This window comes from Lynx canadensis, chromosome E1, assembly GCF_007474595.2.
Source record: "Lynx canadensis isolate LIC74 chromosome E1, mLynCan4.pri.v2, whole genome shotgun sequence".
NCBI classification, from domain to species: domain Eukaryota; kingdom Metazoa; phylum Chordata; class Mammalia; order Carnivora; family Felidae; genus Lynx; species Lynx canadensis.
Window position 1 is genome coordinate 2,743,139 of NC_044316.2, and position 17,261 is coordinate 2,760,399.

The 17,261-nt window shown below is 61.4% G+C and overlaps 1 protein-coding gene across 1 annotated transcript; it reads right to left on the bottom strand.

The window, feature by feature from the left end:
- Positions 1 to 1,014: 1,014 nt before the first annotated feature.
- ALOX12B (arachidonate 12-lipoxygenase, 12R type) lies at positions 1,015 to 11,148 on the bottom strand. The gene is made up of 15 exons (XM_030296060.1): positions 11,002 to 11,148; positions 9,755 to 9,959; positions 7,312 to 7,393; positions 7,086 to 7,172; positions 6,846 to 6,968; positions 6,478 to 6,581; positions 5,992 to 6,164; positions 5,637 to 5,780; positions 4,309 to 4,512; positions 4,008 to 4,094; positions 3,572 to 3,741; positions 3,220 to 3,341; positions 1,690 to 1,790; positions 1,347 to 1,517; positions 1,015 to 1,200 (listed from the first exon to the last, which is right to left on the bottom strand). Exons 1-15 carry the CDS (start codon positions 11,146 to 11,148, stop codon positions 1,021 to 1,023), a joined length of 2,100 nt encoding a protein of 699 aa, XP_030151920.1. The 3' UTR covers positions 1,015 to 1,020.
- Between the last annotated feature and the right edge of the window lie 6,113 nt (positions 11,149 to 17,261).

Here is a 17,261-nt window from a genome sequence, read left to right on the forward strand (position 1 = left end):
GAGCAGTGGAGACTCTGTGCTTCCCGGGTTTGGGGGGGGGTCCGTTCGAATTCAGTATGGGGGGCCTGACGTTGCCCCCACCGTGCAGTTCCCCACCCCCACCCTCTACCACCAAAGGCCAGACGGGCCAGGTGGACCCACTCCCCGAGGTCAATTCCACATGCCAAGCCCATGTGCCCCTCTGGGATGTCAGCAACGAAGCAAGGCCCAGGGCGGGGGCAAGAAATGGGGGGCGGTTCTCGGGTTCCAGAAGAGTGGGTGGGGAAGGGATCCTGGAGACAACAGGTTACTTGGAGGGCGCACTGAGCAGGCCGCGCTCCTTGGTGGGCAGAGCCTGGGGGGAGATGGTGGCTGGCAGTGTGGTTTAGTATAACACGGGTTCACAGTAGGTGGAGCTTAGGGCCCTCGGGCTTGAGCGGCAGGCTGGGCTCAGGGTGGTCTCTTGCCTGGGCGGATGCACAGTTTGTTTCAAGTTGGACTAGTCTTGGGGGGGGGGAATCTGTCTGCCTAGGTGGGCGGGGGGCAGGTGGTGCTCTGCCCTTGGGTAGGTATTCTGGGGAACTGGGGCCCTCAGTGGTCTGGGTCCCCAGGCAGGGGGACTTAAGGTGGACCAGAATCGCTTTGGGTTGCAAGACAGGGCCGGGGTATCGCATGGGGTGCAGAGGTCCCGGCCTGCTCTCCCGCTGCGGTCCCCAAGAGCACCTTGTCACCTCCCAGGATGTCACCGAGGAGCCCCGGGCGGCAAGGCATCACCGCCTTCCAGAGCCTCCTGGCCTGGACATGGGCGGGGGGGCAGAGGAGGGGCCTGGCGCCCCCTGAGCCTACCTGGACCCCGCGGCGGTGAAGGGCACGGCAGTGTGGGCGCCGGGACACCGCACCCCCGCACCCCACAGCACCCTCCGTAAATGGCCACACACACTGGCTGACCCACGGCCGTTTGAAGTGACATTTTTTTTTTTTTTTTTTTTTTTTTTTTGGAAAACGGGTGCAGGCGAGGAGAGGCGAGGCGGGAGCGCGGCCCTAGATGGAAATGCTGTTCTCTATCAGCACCGGGTCCAGGTAGTAGTAGGGCACCGGGAGGTCCTTGTTGCGCTGGCGGATGTCGTGCGAGATCTGGGCCAGGCGCTGGCGGAGGACCTCCATGCTCCTCCGCGGGGCCTCCTCCACGAAGTGGATGTCAGGGAAGTGGCCCAGGGGCCGCTGCGGACACGGAACGGGGCAGCTGCGACCGACCGGCCCCCGGCTCTCCGCCTTCCGCCGCCTGCCCCTCCCCTCCCCCCCTTGGCACCCCTCCCCCAGCCCCCAGCCCTCCCTCCCCCTGCCCCCCCCCCCCCGCCCCAGGGCACCTTGTCGTCAGGCTCCCGGCTGAGGGTCCAGAGCACCAACAGGGTGATGCACGTGGTTTTCACATCCGGCAACGTGTCCATGTAGCTGTCCCGAGTGGTCAGCCCCTTGGCCTGCATGGGGGGGTTCCTCATGGACGACGGGAAGTTGGGCATCCAGGCGGTGTACTCCAGCTGGAGGTGGGGCAGCGGCGGGGGGAGGCGGGGGTCAGAGAGCACCCCGGGACGCTGGGGGTTTAAACTGAGCTAGGGACGGAAGCCGGGACTTGGCGGGGAGGAGGCCCGAGCAGGGATGACGGCTGAGGTTGGGCTTGAGGTTGGGGCCGGGGCTGGGGGGCGTAGGTACCTGCCCGGTGTTGACGGCGGCGTGCTTGGCGGAGCAGGTGTAGATGACTATAGTGACATATCGGATCAGCTCAGGCACTGTTCGCAAGCACTGAGGGAAGCCTGGGGGAGGGGGGGGGCCGCGGGGACGCCCAGGCGGCGTCAGTCCCGCCTGGTCCCCGATGGCCGGCAGAGGGCGCCAACAGGCCTGGCTCCCGCGCGTCCGGCCCACACTCCAAGCTGCCACCTCCCTGGGGCGCTCATCCCGCCCGCTTGGCCCTCCTGTGACCATAACTCCAATCCCCCACCCACTCACCCGCCCCCCGTCCAGACCACCTTGGGAGGCGGCCCCAAGTGGCCTTGACCAGAGGTCCTCCCGAGCAGCTCCGGGCACCTGTCTGAGGTCGGGCCCTCCCGTCTTTCTTCCAGCTCCCTTAGGGGGGCCTCTCTGGTCCCAGGACTCAGGAGGGGAACGGCTTTGGAAGAATCCTGGCTTTCCTGCCCTGACTCAGCACAGTCCCCTCCCACCACACACACACACACACACACACACACACACTTCTGAACCTTTGCACTCACGCCAGATGGATTTCTCAGTAGCCTGGCCCTTGGTCTCACACCCAATGTAGCTGCCAGCTTCTCTTACCTGTTACCCGCCCCCTCCCCTGCTCATGCTCGCTCTCTCTCCCTCTCTCTCAAAATAAAAATAAACTTAAAAAAAAACAAAACAAAACAAAGCTGATCTCCTTGCAGACGCCTCCAGGGCTCCCTCTAGTGTTCAGGGTAATTCCAACCTCCTGAACCAGGGCCCGCGACTGTCCCCCGCTGGGGCTTCAGCCTTAGTTCGGCCCCCCGGAGAGCCTGGCCAACCCCCACCCTCAGAGCAGTAGCTGGGGCCTCTGAGCTCTCGGGGCTCCCCCTGCCCACTCTGGCTTCCCACCAAGAGCCCTTCAACCCCCCCTCCAGCCCCTCCCGGCTAACCTCCCCGTCCTGCAGGTCCTGGCCAGATGTTAGCCCAGATGTTGCATCTCAGCATTCTGTTCTCCCCCTGCTCTCCCTCCACCCGGATTACTTGCCTCCCCTGGGTTCCCGCACACGGCCCCGCCTGCAGCAGTCCCGAGATAGTATAATTGCCCGTGTACTTGAGTGGGCGCCCCACCCTGGAGACCGTGAACTTGAGGGCAGGCACCTGTATCTCTCCTTCCCTTCGCCTCCTAGCAACCAGCGCGGCGTTGTCGCATCACAGATGCTCGCTGAATATTGGTTGCGTGGTACCCAAGTGATGACCTCAGGATGTTCCTTCCCGCCCTCCTGGGTCCTCCCAGCCTCCCCACCTCCAGCATGCACCAGCCTTTCCTGTTTGAGCTCATGCCCCGTATCTCAGTCCACAGAGATGACCCTGCCCCCCACCCCCAGCCCCTGAGTTCACACATGGACCCACGGGCAGTCACGTTTCCTTCCCCAGCCTCTCCGAGACTTGGCTCCCTCGGTCCCCAACAAGACCTGCTGTGGCCCAGCCGGGAGGGCCCATCCCACAGCCCCGGGCCCCTACCTGAGCTCTCACGCCCTAGCAGGCACTGCTTAAATATCTCCTGCACCCAGGACTGCAATTCTGGGTCACCCTCCACGGCTGCGTCACACGGGTAATAGTAGGTGATGATCTCGGTCACATACCTGATGGGGGGGGGGGGGAGGCAGGCCTCAGTTTGGATCCTCCTCCTGCCCTCCCCACTTTTCTTACCTCCCCCAGGATGCCCTGGCCTTGGCCGCCCCAGGCCTGGGGGCGGGCACGTGCTGTGGGGCAAACACAGCATCAGACCCAGGCTCGGGTCAAGTCCTTAAAAGCTCCCTGCGCCCTGCGAGGGCGTCCGCCCGAGTGCCACCCACTGCGGGCCCGGCCTCACCTCTCTAGCGCGTCCCACACTGCCAAGGAGTCGTCTCGGTAATAATATCCCGGCAGGTCCTGGACCCCACGCTCCACAAAATCATTGGGGAGGTAGAGGCTCTCATAGGTGGTCTCTGACAGAGCCCGCACCATCACCTCCGCAAAGCCTTCCAGGCCTAGGGACATGCCCTGTCGGGGAGGAGGCAGACTCTGAGGCCGGCAGGGCCTCCCTGCTGAGGGTCACACCCGTCACACACACAGCCCAGCGATGCCCCTCCAGCCCCCGCCCCATGCATGCCCACACTCCGGGCCAGCGCCCCCCTCTGCACCCCTGTAAACCGGTCCCGTCCGGCCGTGCCCCCTCCCAATCTCAAGTGGGAAATTCGGCTTTTCGCCTCCCCACGAAGGCCGGCAGGGTAGCAGGTGCCTTGCTGGGCTCGGGGCACACGTCTTACCCTGGCAGACAGCCCCCCCTCGTTGAGGAGGAGGGCGCGCCCGATGCTGTTGATCTGGATGGTGTAGCGGGTGTGGGGGACGAGGAGCTACGGGAGACAGACCAGGAGAGAGGACCACGGTTACCCCCCAGAGGACGGGGCACCCCCTTCCCTGTGCAGCGCTACGCCCTCTGACTTTAGGAAGTCCCCACCCCGAGCCCGCTCTTGGGGGTCCCTGGCTGCCTCCCTGAGTCTCAGTGGAGTCCCTCTACCTGCTGGCGAGCCAGGTGCCTTTCTGAGGCCCCCGGGGCCAAAGCCGTACCTTGTAGAGAGGGTGACACATGGGCAGCTGTCTCAGCATGGCCAGGCAGAAGGCCTCCGCGATGAGGTGCGTCTCCAGCAGGTGCGAGATGGCCTCGTGGCAGTAGAACTCGGCGTAGCGCACCCACGTCTTGGCCAGCAGCCAGTCCCACTCCGAGTCACTCGGCAGGAAGATGGGGCTCTCGGGCCCCGGGGTCTGGCTGAGCTGGGGACGGGGAAGGAGGGAGAGTTAAGTGAGGACACACACACACACACACACACACACACACATACACACACACACATGGGCCCCCCCTGCAGGAAGGAGGCAGAGAAGAGCCCGAGGAGGTAAAAATGCCACTCCATACACTCGAGGCCCTCTGGTCCCCTGAGCACACCAGGGCCCTTTCTCCTGCCTCACATTTGTTCTTGATGTCCCCTCTGCCTGCAGTGCCTTCCCCCCCCCCCCACCTGGAAGCTCCCACTCATTTCTTAAGAAGCAGCACAAGGGGCACCTGAGTGGCTCAGTGGGTTAGGCATCCGACTCTTGATTTCAGCTCCAGTCCTGATTTCTTGGTTCGGGAGTTCGAGCCCTGGGTCAGGCTCTGTGCTGGCTGTGTGGAGCCTACTTGGGATTCTCTCCCCGCCCCCCGTTCCTCCCTTGCTTGTGCTCTTTCTCTCTCTCTCAAAATAAATAAAAAAAGAAAAAGCAGCTCACAAGTTGCCTGAGAAGCCTCCCTTATTTCAACCCCACAGTCGCCCCGTTCAGCTGCAGGAGTTGTGCACTGCGCAAGGGTACCCAGCCCCCTGGGGCAGAGGAAGTCCCTGGAATCTAGCCTACGCTGTTCCACTAATGAGCCAGGAACATCAGAGTTTGGCTGAACCCCCTCCCCAGAGGGATGCCTTTTTCTAATTTGGACATGATGCTGGTGGAGGCCCCTGGAAACATAGTACCTCGGTTCCCTTTCCTGCCAGGCCACTCTCTCTCAAGGCAGCGGCCACGTCTGATTAGCTCAGTGTTTCCAGCAGAGGGCTGGCCCAGGGCAGGTGTTGGCTTATCGAGCAAATGGATGACTGGACCGAAAGAGACAAGCTTGAACAACCAGAACAACCAAGCACATCCCCATCTGGTCACCTCTGTGCGCGCACACCCAGTGTGCCCATTCTACGCACGGGGACTTGCACACAAGTGCACGCCCAGAGACCCGAGTTCGTGCACCGGCATACACGCATCCAGTGGTCTGTAGGGCCACCGGGGCCTCAGTCCAAGGCCCACACACAGGGCCACACGCCAGGCTCTCGCGTTGGCCACACGCTCACACAGCGGCCCCCCGCCTGCACCACAGGCACCTGGATGGCGATGGGCATCATGTTCCCTTCTGGGCCAAAGTGCAGCAGGCAGAGCGGGGCACAGTGATGCTGCTTCCTTCCGTTGAGCTCGATGCTGGGGATGCCTTCCAAGATGCGGTAGTCGGCCAGGTAAATGTTCCCCTTCTGGAAGGGGGCCGAAAGGGGAGGGCAGGTGAGCGCCAACGCGCCGGACCTGGGACTCACGCCTTGGGTGCGGAGTGCCCCGCGCCCCCAGGGGGCAGGGGTTGGCCAGAGACCCGAGCGGGGAATGCAGGAGCGGAGGGCACTCTGGGGGCAGCAAAGGTGGGTGGGGAGAGACGGGGAGGCCAGGGATCCCCTCCGGATGGGGCCTCACCTCCAGCTCCGCTTGCAGGCACGTTCCCTCGCCCAAGAACCGGGCCACCATGTCGTCCGTGACGGGGAACTTGTCTGGGATCTGCGTGCAGCGGCGGAGCAGGCCTGGGTTGATGCCGTTGAGGTACTGATACCCAAAGAAGCTGTCTTCTGTCCAGTGCTCGGCCACGTACTCTGGGGAGGGGGAGACGGTACCCGGTCATCCTCAGGGACAGAGAAGCGTGGGGCTGAGGCCCTGGACAGAAGAAGACCGGGGACCCCAGAGAAGCCCCCAGCCTCCGCTTGAGCGGCTGGAGACGCCCAGGGCGACATTTTCCCTGAGGCCGCCAGGGGGCGCGCCCGCCCTTCTGGTCCCCTCGGCCTCGGATTCACCCCGCGCTCCGCCTCCCGCGGCCCCGACGGGGGTCCCGCCTCCAGCGCGCGCCCGCAGCTCCTCCGGCCGGAGGCCGCGTGGCTCCCCTGGTTCGGTGCGCGATGCCCCTCGTACCGGAGATGATGGACTTGTTGGCAGGGAAAATTTTCTTGATGTCCTTCAGCCTCTTCCACGACTGCTTGCAGTCCACCAGGCCGCGGAGTTTGAAGCCCAGCGCCCTAGGGACGGGGTTCGAGGGGGAGACGCTCAGAGAGGCAGGCGCCAGCCCCGCCGAGGCCCCTGGCCGCCTGGCCTCCGGGCCCAGAGCACCAGGTCCTTCTGCGGCCGGGGGTCTGGCGCCACCTCCCGGGCTCCCCGGGCCTGGCTTCTCAGCTCTCTGCCCGCCCGGATGGCGATCTGTCGCGAGCTCGTGGGGGGGGGGGGTGCTGCGGTGGAGGCGGGCGCGGAGCCGGGACGGGGACCCCTCACTCGCGCACACTCACATGGGCCCCAGGCGGAAGAAGAACGAGGCCGTCTTGATGAAGGAGTAGCGGAGGTTTGAGTTCAGGAACTTGGTGGCCTTGATGTTGATGAGAATCGGGAAACCGGGGATATAACCATTCCACCTGTGGGAGAGAGTGCAGGGCTGGGGCCTGGCACCTGCGGAGCCCCGGGGAAGGTGGAGGGGGCAGAGCCCAGGGGTCAGCCACGGAAGGGGCCCCAGGGCAGCCTCGGGTCCTCACTCAGGCCGGTTGGGGTTTCTCCGCGCAGGCGGGCGGTAACTGGGGATGTGCACGTAGTTGGGTAGGCCGGGAACGAAGACCCTCCAGCTGCGGTGCGGAGAGAAGCCGAGACTGTGGGCCCTGATGCGCATGCGCCAAGATGGGCCGACGGCCAAGCCATCGCCCCGCGCCCCCCTCACCGCCACCACCCCCTGACCTCCCGCAGCCCCGGTCGCCCTCTCCTCACTGGTAGAAGTCCTGTTTGGCTCTGATCTCTTCCCGGCGGTGCTCCAGAAGGATCGGCAGCGTGTCGTCCGCTGTCGTCTTTCCTGCCGGGAGACCAAAGAGGAGGCTCGGGGTCTGACCCCCGCCCATTTCAAGGATCCGAATTCAGCTCCAGCCCTCTAGACTGGCCCTGGGGCCCCAGACCAGGAATGGGAAGGTTTACCCAGGAAGAGGGGGCGCGTGTCTCCTCCCAAAAACTCAGAGGAGAGGATCAAGGACCACCCTCCGCCCCCTCGCTCTACGAAGCTGGGTGGTCCGTTTTCTGGACCGACTAAAACGCTATTGAAGAACAGTTATTTAGCGCTTACTACGTACCCGGCACTTTGTAAACACTTTACTTCTGTTAATAATGTAATCCAGGGACACCTGGGTGGCTCAGTCGCTTAAGCGACCGCTCCTAATCTGGGCTCAGGTCATGATCTCACGGTTTGTGAGTTCAAGACCCGCGCCGGGCTCCGCACTGACAGCACAGGGCCTGCTTGAGATTCTGTCTCTCCCTCGCTGTCTGCCCCTCCCCCACTTGCTCTCTATCACTCTCTCTCAAAATAAATAAACTTAAAAAACAATCATAATTTAATCCACACAGGGACAACCTTGCAAGGCAGGTGACTCTTTGTATAGGCCGGAGAGCCAGTTTCCGCAATTCCAAAGTCCAAAAGACCATAGAAATCAACTTCGTCTTTTCCACAAGTTAGGCACAAATACCTTGGCGGGCAGAACCCGAGGCTCTACACAGTCTTTATTGAACTCACTTGGTGTAACTATCCATAGTTTTGGCTGCAGAAATATTCATATGTTTGACTAGGGGCTGCGGCTGTGGATGCAAGGCATAACGTATGGAGCGTGTGAATGGTATAAATCGGTATAGATGGATATGTGCGCACCTGCTCTAAATGAAATCTGAATTTCAAAAAACCCCTGGCCCCAAAAGTTTCAGCCAAGGGACCAGATGGCGTGCTCATTTTACAAGGAGAAAACGGTCAGCTGGGCTGCGAACTTTGTCGGACGTCCCGGCGGGTAGTCCCAGGCTGGCACGTTTCTACACAGCAGCCCCGTCATTTTCCCGTGAGGCCCTCCTCGCCACCCTCCCCTTCCTCCACGTCCCTCAGCTTATGCTGTGTTCTGGGTGGACAGTGTCCAACCCGGAGACCCAGCTCGGCTTTATCCCCCGGTGAGGGGCCCAGCCAGTGACTCAGGCCTCCCCGCCCTGCTCTCCCCAAGGCTGCCCCGCCCGGCCCCATTCCTGCCCTTCCCCTGCTTCCCATGCACTCAGACCTATGGCTGCGGGAAGATGCTCCTGCCCCCCTGTGAGACCCTCCCCTTGGCCCTCCCCACCCTCCCCCAGGCCTGCCTTCCCCCCCCACCCCTGCCTCTTTCCCCAGCTCGCTCAGTGCCCCTGCTGCCGGGGACACGAGAAATGGAGGAAGGTGATCAGCTGCCTGGGGGGGTGGGGGGGGGAGACCCAAGTGCCCTGCCCTCCTGTCCACTTTGAGGGAGGCTAGACAGAAGCTGGGACGGTGGGGCCATGATGACAGAAGAGGACAAGCCTGTAGTCCCCATGTAGCAGCCGCGTATCAGGAAGCAGAGCCAAGGCCACCAGACAAGGGCGGTGGCAGGGGGTGGACGCAAGGAGCTTAGACACTCCCTGTCCCTCTTCCAGGGCAGTAACCGAGTGACTGGGAGAATAGCCCGGCGGCCTTGACCAGGCACCAGGGAAAACCCAGCCTCGTGCTGGGCCATGATGGAGCCTTGATGGAAGAAGGGGGGGCCTTCTGGAGCAGCACTGAGCCCTGCTAGAGATATAAGGTGTCCTAATGGGGCGGTAGGGAGGCCTTTGGGGCCACAGGACATCCCCTCAAGTCCACAAAATGCGCAGTTAGACGCCCAGGGCTCCTATGACAAGGTTCAGACCCTCGCACTCTGTCCTGTGGAGACGTGTTGAGCGAACACGGCTTCCTGACAGAATGTGCAGCAGCTGGGGCGATGGGGCCTCCCCATCAGAGTGACGAGGCCTCGTGCTGCAGGGACGGACCTCGCTGGAGTCACGGGGGGTCTTTCTGGAGCGGCAGACACGGCACGTGGCACAGACAGGGCACCCGAGGCCCGTACTCAGCGCAGCCACGGGTCTCCGCAGTGGCGGGAGTCAGGGGTAGGACTGCGAGGGAGCTAATGGAGAGCACGCTTGTCTCAGCCCGGACCTGGGGTCCTGAGACCCTGAGGGTGGCCCCAACCTCCTTCCTGTCTGTCCCTGCAAGGCTGCGGCCCGGCGCTGGGCCCCGCGGTGGCAATGACCCAGGGTGATGCGCGAGAGCGTCAGGTGTTCCCGGGAGTCCCTGTGGGGGCCCGGCGGGTGACAGGTGGGAGCGAGGGGCCCGGCGGCACCGGGAGGGGTGCCGAGGGCTTGCCTGTGGCCTCCCTGAGCGCCAGGGTCTCGTAGCCATCCATCCACTGGTAGGCGGGGAAGTGGTACACACGGCCGCCGGGCGCACAGATCTGCACGTAGTTACAGTACCAGGAGTTTTTGGGTAAGAAGGAGTGACGCTCCTTGTGCAGGCGGATGATGATGAGCTCCCCCAGGTCCTGCTGGCACCGGACGGTGTATTCATCCACCTGGCCAGGGCACAGGGCCGGGTGAGCGGGCAGGACTGGCCCCCGGCCCCTCGGGCCTCCCGCCCACCCATCTGGGCCCTCACCCAGGCTCCGCTCCGCTGAGGGGGTGCCGCGCTCGCCGCGCTGGGCTGGGACGACGCGATCTGGGTCTGGTTTCTCCTCCCCCCACACCTAGTCGGCCAGCCGGCACCTGCTGGGCCCTTCTACCCAGGGCTGAGCAGGAAGGATTACCCCCCCTCCATTCACAGCCACCCTCCCCAGCCCTCCTTAGCCACTCGAGGCTGCAGGAAGCCATGCGGCCCCCCAGGGGGTGGACCCCAAAGGGGTCCAGGTGGGGTCCAGGGCCCCCCAGACCTCCTACAGGCTTAGAGCGAGGCAGAGGTGGTCCCGCCAGCCCCCTTTGCTCCTACTTGTCAGTGAAGATGCGGAGAGACAGAAGTGGCCACATAGACAGAGTGCCCAATTAAGAGGATGTAGAGGCAGGTGGCCGGACCTGACTCGGAATCAGGGCTGAGGGACCGGCAAAGGGTGTCTCCCTCATGGAGCAGGTGGGCCCCGCCGGACAGGCTGGTCTGATGCCATTTTCAGCCACAGAGAATCCAAGGTGCATTTAAGCCAGTTATGATGGAACTTACCTTAGGAAGAGTAAGGGTGGGAGGGAGAGGGATGGGGGGGAGGCCGAGACGAGGGGTGCGGATGAGTGATAGAGAGGAAGCGAGGAGAGGTGAGAAAAGGCAGGGAGAGTGGAGAAATGGCCACACAGGGGCGGGAGGTGACAGACCGGGGATGAGGCAGTATGGCCCAGAGAGCAGAGACCCCTGGGAGCCAGGTCTGGGGGCAGGGCGGACGGGGGAGGGCATCTGGAGTTGCCCTTGGGAACTTTCAGAGCCCCCCCACCACCACACGTACACACCCATTCACCCCAAACACACTCCTATGCCACACACATACACACTCACACACATCACACGCACTTACATACACACACCACACACAGACTCACAAACCACACCCATGCACACACACACATGCCCATACTCACCGCCCCAGTTGCAAAGTCTCTCCCAAAATGGTTCAGCAGCTGCTTGTGGCTCTCTCCTTGGGTCCCCACAATGGTCAGCGAGATGGAATCCATCGTGCCCGACAAGAGGTCGGTACCCGTGGCCACCTTGACTTTGTAGGTGGCCATGGCTACTCCTCAGGAGGCAGGAGGGAGGGCTTGAGTCCAGACTCCTCGGGGGCCGCACGGGGGCCCAGACCAGGCAGGGGAAGCCAGACGGGGAGACGTGGACGGGGCCAGCCTCCCGAGAGGGAGAGGTGAGGCAAGGACGTCTGGCCCCCAGGGCAGCTCGGAGCCCAGATCTGCGCGCTGGGAGCCGGGCCGGCAGGGCGCTGGGCCTGCTTCTGAGAGGGCGGACCCAAGACGCCCTGGATGAAGGAGGCTTCGGGGCGGGGGAGCCAGTCCAGCCTGCGCCAGGGCCCCAGGGAAGTTAGGGGACAGGGCTGGGCGGGGCCCCCAGATCTGTATCAGCCTAATAAGCGCCTTCCTTCTGCCCGCCCCCATGGGCCACGGCACAAGACACCCCTGCCAAGCAGACCCATGGGCAACGGGGTTACCAGCCTCGGTTCCGGGGCCCCCAGCGGGTGGGAGCGAGGGGACGGGGCCCGACACAAACTCGCCGTCCAACTGGCCTGCTGCCTGGCCGTTCCTCTCCGGGCCACAGGGCAGGCTGTGGCCACAGAGGGGAAGGCTAACTGATCCTCCTGCCCCAGCGCCCTTGAGAGAAAGGGTGACAGGTGCCGACCTTGACCTCGGGTCGCTGGGGCACAGAGAAGCTCCAGAGAGAGGTGATCAGGGAGGGAGAGAGGGTGTCTGTCGCTCTTTGCAGGGCCAGGATCAGCTGGGGAGGGGGGGGGCATACAAACATAGATAGATGACAGAGCAAAACTGGGGGCACAAGAAATACACTAAGGGGTGGGCATGTAATCTGTAGTTTAATCATTACGGAATTCTACGCCGCAATTAAAAAAAAAAGAAGAAGAAGAACAAACCACGGTGATGAATCTCGCAAAGATTATATTGAGTGAAAGATGCCAGGCATAACACAAAAGGGTACACGCTGTATCATTCCATCGACACCAAATTTGAGAACAGACGAAACTATGCAACTCTTTTGTCTTTCAGTTTTTTTATGTTTTATTTAATCTTGCGAGAGAGAGAGACAGAGCACGAGCAGGGGAGGGGCAGAGAGCGAGGGGGACACAGAATCGGAAGCAGGCTCCAGGCTCCGAGCTGTCAGCACAGAGCCCGACGCGGGGCTCGAACCCACGAATCGTGAGATCGTGACCTGAGCCAAGATCAAGATTGGACGCTTAACCAACCGAGCCCCCCAGACACTCCTCTTTCGTTTTATAAAGTACTCATCCTCACCTCCCCCACCCCACCCCACCCCCCCAAAAAAACTGATGAAGCTAAACAGAGAATTGGAATAAAGGTTGGGCTCCAAGAGACTTGGGCTCGTCTGGAACCAAATCATTCCTTCCTGCCTTCATGCATTTGGGAGATGTTTCTGGAGCACACAGGGTTCCAGGCACCCTTCTAGGCACTGCAGATGCACAGAACAAGTGAAATACTCACAGAGCTTCCTGAAGCCGGAAGAGAAGGAAACAATCATTCCTCTGTTTGGACAGGAAGCGCTCTGGGGAAAATTTGGGGCGGGAAGAGAGGTGGGATTGGGGGCTAGTGTCCCATAGAATCGCAGACGCAGGAGGCATGAGGACTGGGGTGGGCCGGGGCCCCAGGACAGAGCTGAGTGGAGGGAGGTGCAGGGGACCGCAGTTAGATGATGGGAGAGAGTGGGAGAGTGAGGGGAGGGTCACACTCCCATCCACCCTGCCTGGACCTGCCTTCTAGCCTTCCGCCCTTAGAGACAGCTGGGGCCAACCAGGAAGCACCTTCTCAGATGCCCTCTGGGGAGTCACCCTTCCTCACTGTTGAGGGAAGTTCACACAGCTTCCCGGGGCCAAGTTAGGGCCACAGCGGGCTGGGATTCTGAGATGGAGAGAAGATTCCAGTAGGTTCTGGATTGGGTGAGGGTGCGATTCAGGCTGAGCTTAGAGACAGGGATGTGGTTGGGGTTAGGGAGTGAAATGACCTTCTTAAGACCCAAATGTGCTCAAGTCACCCGCACCCCGTCCCACCCCAGCTCAAGCCTGGCAGTGGCTCCCTCTGACCTTCCGGGTAATGACGGGTAATGACGTAGCTCCCACGGCCTGTCTTACAGACTTCATTCCCCCAAGTTCCCCTGAGCTCTCTTCTGCCTGGACAACGTGCCTCCGGCACCACCAACAGATGCCAACGGAGCCCCTACTGTGTGCCCAGAGGCACTACGTCAGGCCCTAGGTGCGTTCTGTAAACAAAGCAAATTGCTGCCCTTCCCCCTGGAGCTTACGTTCTAGTTCTAGCGGAGGAAACAGATAATACTGTGTACAGATGAAGCAAATACAATATTATGTTCAATGGTGATAAGCGTTGAAGAGAAAAAACAAAGCAGGGAAGGAAATTATAAAGTATGAGGGAGCGGGGGCGCCTGGGTGGCTCAGGTCACGATCTCACGGTTTGTGGGTTCAGGCCCCGCGTCGGGCTCTGTGCTGACAGCTCAGAGCCTGGAGCCTGCTTCCGATTCTGTGTCTCCCTCTTGCTCTCTGCCTCTCCCCTGCTCGCCCGCTCTCTCTCTCTCTCAAAAATAATAAAATAAACATTTAAAAAATTAAAAAATGTATATATATTTTAAAAAACGGATAAGAAGCAAACTTTAGATACAGAGGGGCCAGGGAGGCACTCTTTGACAAGGGGACTTTTGAGTAAAGACATGAAGGGAGGAGAGGGAGAGAGCAGGGGAGGGGCAGAGAGAGGAGGAGAATCCCAAGCAGGCTCCATGCTGTCAACACAGAGCCTGCTGTGGGGCTCAGACTCAACAAACCATGAGATCATGACCTGAGCTGAAACCAGGAGTCAGATGCTTAACCCGTGGAGCCACCCAGGTGCCCCGAAAACATGATTCTTAATGGTTGGATGGGCTGGTGATGAGGACAAGGTCAGGGCTGGGAAGTGCATCAGTGGTGGGACTGGAATCAGGGGTAGGACTCAGAGAGGAAAGCTGGATTGGGGTTAGCGTGAGGCCTGAGGCGGGGAGGGGGGGGTTGGCGTGGTGATGGCGGGGACAGGAATGGGGTACGGGGATGGGGGCAGGACTGGGAGAAGGCTGAGGGTAGTCATGCCTGTGCTGGGTGACTGGCAGGGCTGTCTCATCCGCCTGGGCACAGTGCTGCCCTTGGGCCAAGGACAGGAGCTGTCAGGCAGGTCAGGCCTGCCCTCCTGGGCTCTGCTCAGCCACCCAGATGACTCTTGGGGGATGCTAGGAGACTGATGGTGCAAATTTGCATCTCAAGATGCAAATTCCGCGCGAGCTCTCCCAGCCCCCTACTTTGAAGCCACGCCCCTTTCCTCGAGACTGTGCCCCAGGGGGCTGCTTATCTGGGTGAGGAGCAGGGCGCAGGGCGGGGACGGCATGGGAATCGAGACTCAGGGGTTTCCGGAGCGGCCCTTCCAGGCCCCTCTGGGACAGAGTCCAGGGCAGTAGGGGTGAGAGGCCCCGCCTTGACCTTCTATTCCAGTGGTAAAGACAGAGGAGGGGCGGGGCCGGGAGCTGACCCTGGGTGTCACCACAAATGGTGGGGATCTGCCTCCATCCGCGAAAGCTGCCTCCTCAAATCGGAACCCATCCTCCACAGATCCCCCCCCCCCCCCCCCGGCCAATCCCTTTGTCCCCCCTCCCCAAAAACGCCGGAGCGGCGGCTCTGGGTTTGATCAGGGCAAGAGTCTCGAGTGGGAATTAGATCCCCGGGGGGAAACAGACGGAGACGAGGGTGGTGGGGATGCGAGCGTGGCCGCGGACACGGATGGGACAGGCACGAGAATGTGGCTGGGCCAAAACGTGGCACCGAGTAGATGCTCACGGGGCTGAAGAACTGGTTCTCCTGGGCCAGGGGTGGACCAGAGAGCAGGGGAGGCACCTGGGAAGGATGCGAGCTCGCTGGCTTGGCTCACTCACAATGGCCACCCACACAGGAAGCTGAGTCCCTTGCTGCTGGGGGGGCCCTCCACTGCTTGCCCCACCCCAGCCCTGCAAGGCAGGGAGCAAACCCTGGGGCCCCACCCCTCCCAGGACACAGAAGAAAAAAAAGGCAAATGGGGCCACTCTCATGCTTAAAACTCACCAGAGCATAAAACGGTATTGCCCTTAGGTCAAATCCAAGAGTTTACTATGGACTTGGGGACGGGGCGTGACCATCTGGTGCCCACCCCCGGGTCACCTTATCGCAGCCACTTTGACTTTCTCTCCGGTCCTCAAACACATGCCCTGAAGGGGTCTGGCGCCTGCCCATCCTGGTCTGTAACACCTTCTCCCCCAGACCCATCCTCCCCCACCATGTCGCCCCCCCAGGTTGGGCTAACACACCACAGCGGGCAGGGGCGGGGCGGGGAGTCATCTCCATCTCCGCCCCGCCCCCTGAAACCCTCTGGAAGGATTGTGTGCTGCTTCCTGGAAATCCCGAACAGTGTCTAGGGACACAGGAGCCGTGAGGCAAGCAGATCCTGGAATGTCAACCCTGGAAGGGACTTTCCAGGTCTTCTTGTCCCTCCCGTTTATCTGAGACATTTGGGCCGCCGAGGTTGAGGCACTGGCTCAAGGCCAACTGGGAAGAGAGGCTGGTGTGCGTCCCACAACACCAGTCTCCTTCCAGACCAAAATAGGGGTTCAGCATGCAGGCTGGAGAAGCCCCCTATCTGATAGCCTCCAGCCTCTCTCCCGCAGCCTGTCCCCCGAGTTTCCCAGAGCCCGAGCAGAATCCTATGTGCCGCCGGGTTTGTCTCCCCAATAAATTTTCCTCCAAGCTGGCTTTCTGGGAAACCAGATTCCAGTGATCCGCCTCTGTCCCTCCCTCTCCGGCTTGGGGGCATTTTTAGCACGGCATGCCTTCCAATGCTAACTTGGTGCCCGCCAAGGATTGTCTGGCTATCTGGAGGGACAGGCTGCCTGAGTGGTTTTTTTTTTTAAGTTTATTTATTTATTTTAAGAGAAACAGAGGCAGCGTGAGCAGGGGAGGGACAGAGAGAGAGAGGTGGGGGGGGGGTGGAGAGAGAGCCCCACCGCTCTGTCAGCGCACAGCCCGCGGTGGGGCTCGAACTCACAAACCGTGAGATCGTGACCTGAGCCGAAAGCAAGAGCCTGCGCGTGGTCTCACACCATGGCAGGCTTCCTGTGGTCCGAAGTCAAAGCCCAGGTTTAAGGGGCCTGACCGTCCAGCCTCTGCCACAGTCCCGGCCACAAAGGGCTGCCTCGGGGTAGTTCTTAGTCCTCCGACCTTGTTCGAAGGTGAACAAAATCTGGGGATTTGGGCTAAATTCTTCGGTTGGAACCCGCCAGCGAGATATCCCCGAACACACCTCCTCATGCACGATGGCACACGGGGACCCTCTTCTCTGAGGATCACGGGCACAGGAAGGGAAAACCCGACCCCCTTCCTGCCCCCAACCCTCGTCCCCTCTCACCCGCCCAGTTCACGAAGGGAGAAGGAGTTTGGTTGAACAGGGAGAAGATTCCTCGGGCCTGACAAGGAAAAGGACGGGCAGTGTTTTTCTCTGGGTCTGTGGGACAGCGGCTGCTCTAGAATTTCCACACAGCGGAGGAATGAGGCTGGGAGAAGAGGCTGGTGTGCTTTCCTCCCCCGGGGGCCCCGGGATGGCAGTTCAGGAGACGCGTTCGGTCCTGAGCTTCTCACGGAGCTGCGTCTGTACAGCAAGCTCTTTCTGGCAGCCAAGGCCAAGGCGGCCACTCAGCGGGGGAACGAACACGGGCGTTGGTCTGCAGTGGGGCCTGGGAGACTCAGCGGCCTAGCAAAGCCCTCGCCCAGGCGACTCTCCCGATGGGTCCCCAGTTACTGTGACAGTAAAGCCGTGGGATTGATTCCCCTACCACCGGCACTATAGGGTTGGAGGAACAGTTACCCTGTCCGAAGACACTGGGACTCTGGCCACAGAGAGGCTGTGACCAGGGTTTGGTCAGACACAGAATTTGCCTCTAGAGGCAGAGGGGGTAAGGGGGCTGGATCTGGATCTGAAGTCAAGGGACACGGGGTACAGGGAAGGCGTCGGGGGCCGTGGAGAGAGAAGATATGGATGACTGACCTGAGGGAGATCCCTAATTTTTTTATTTACTTTGAGAGAGAGAGAGAGAG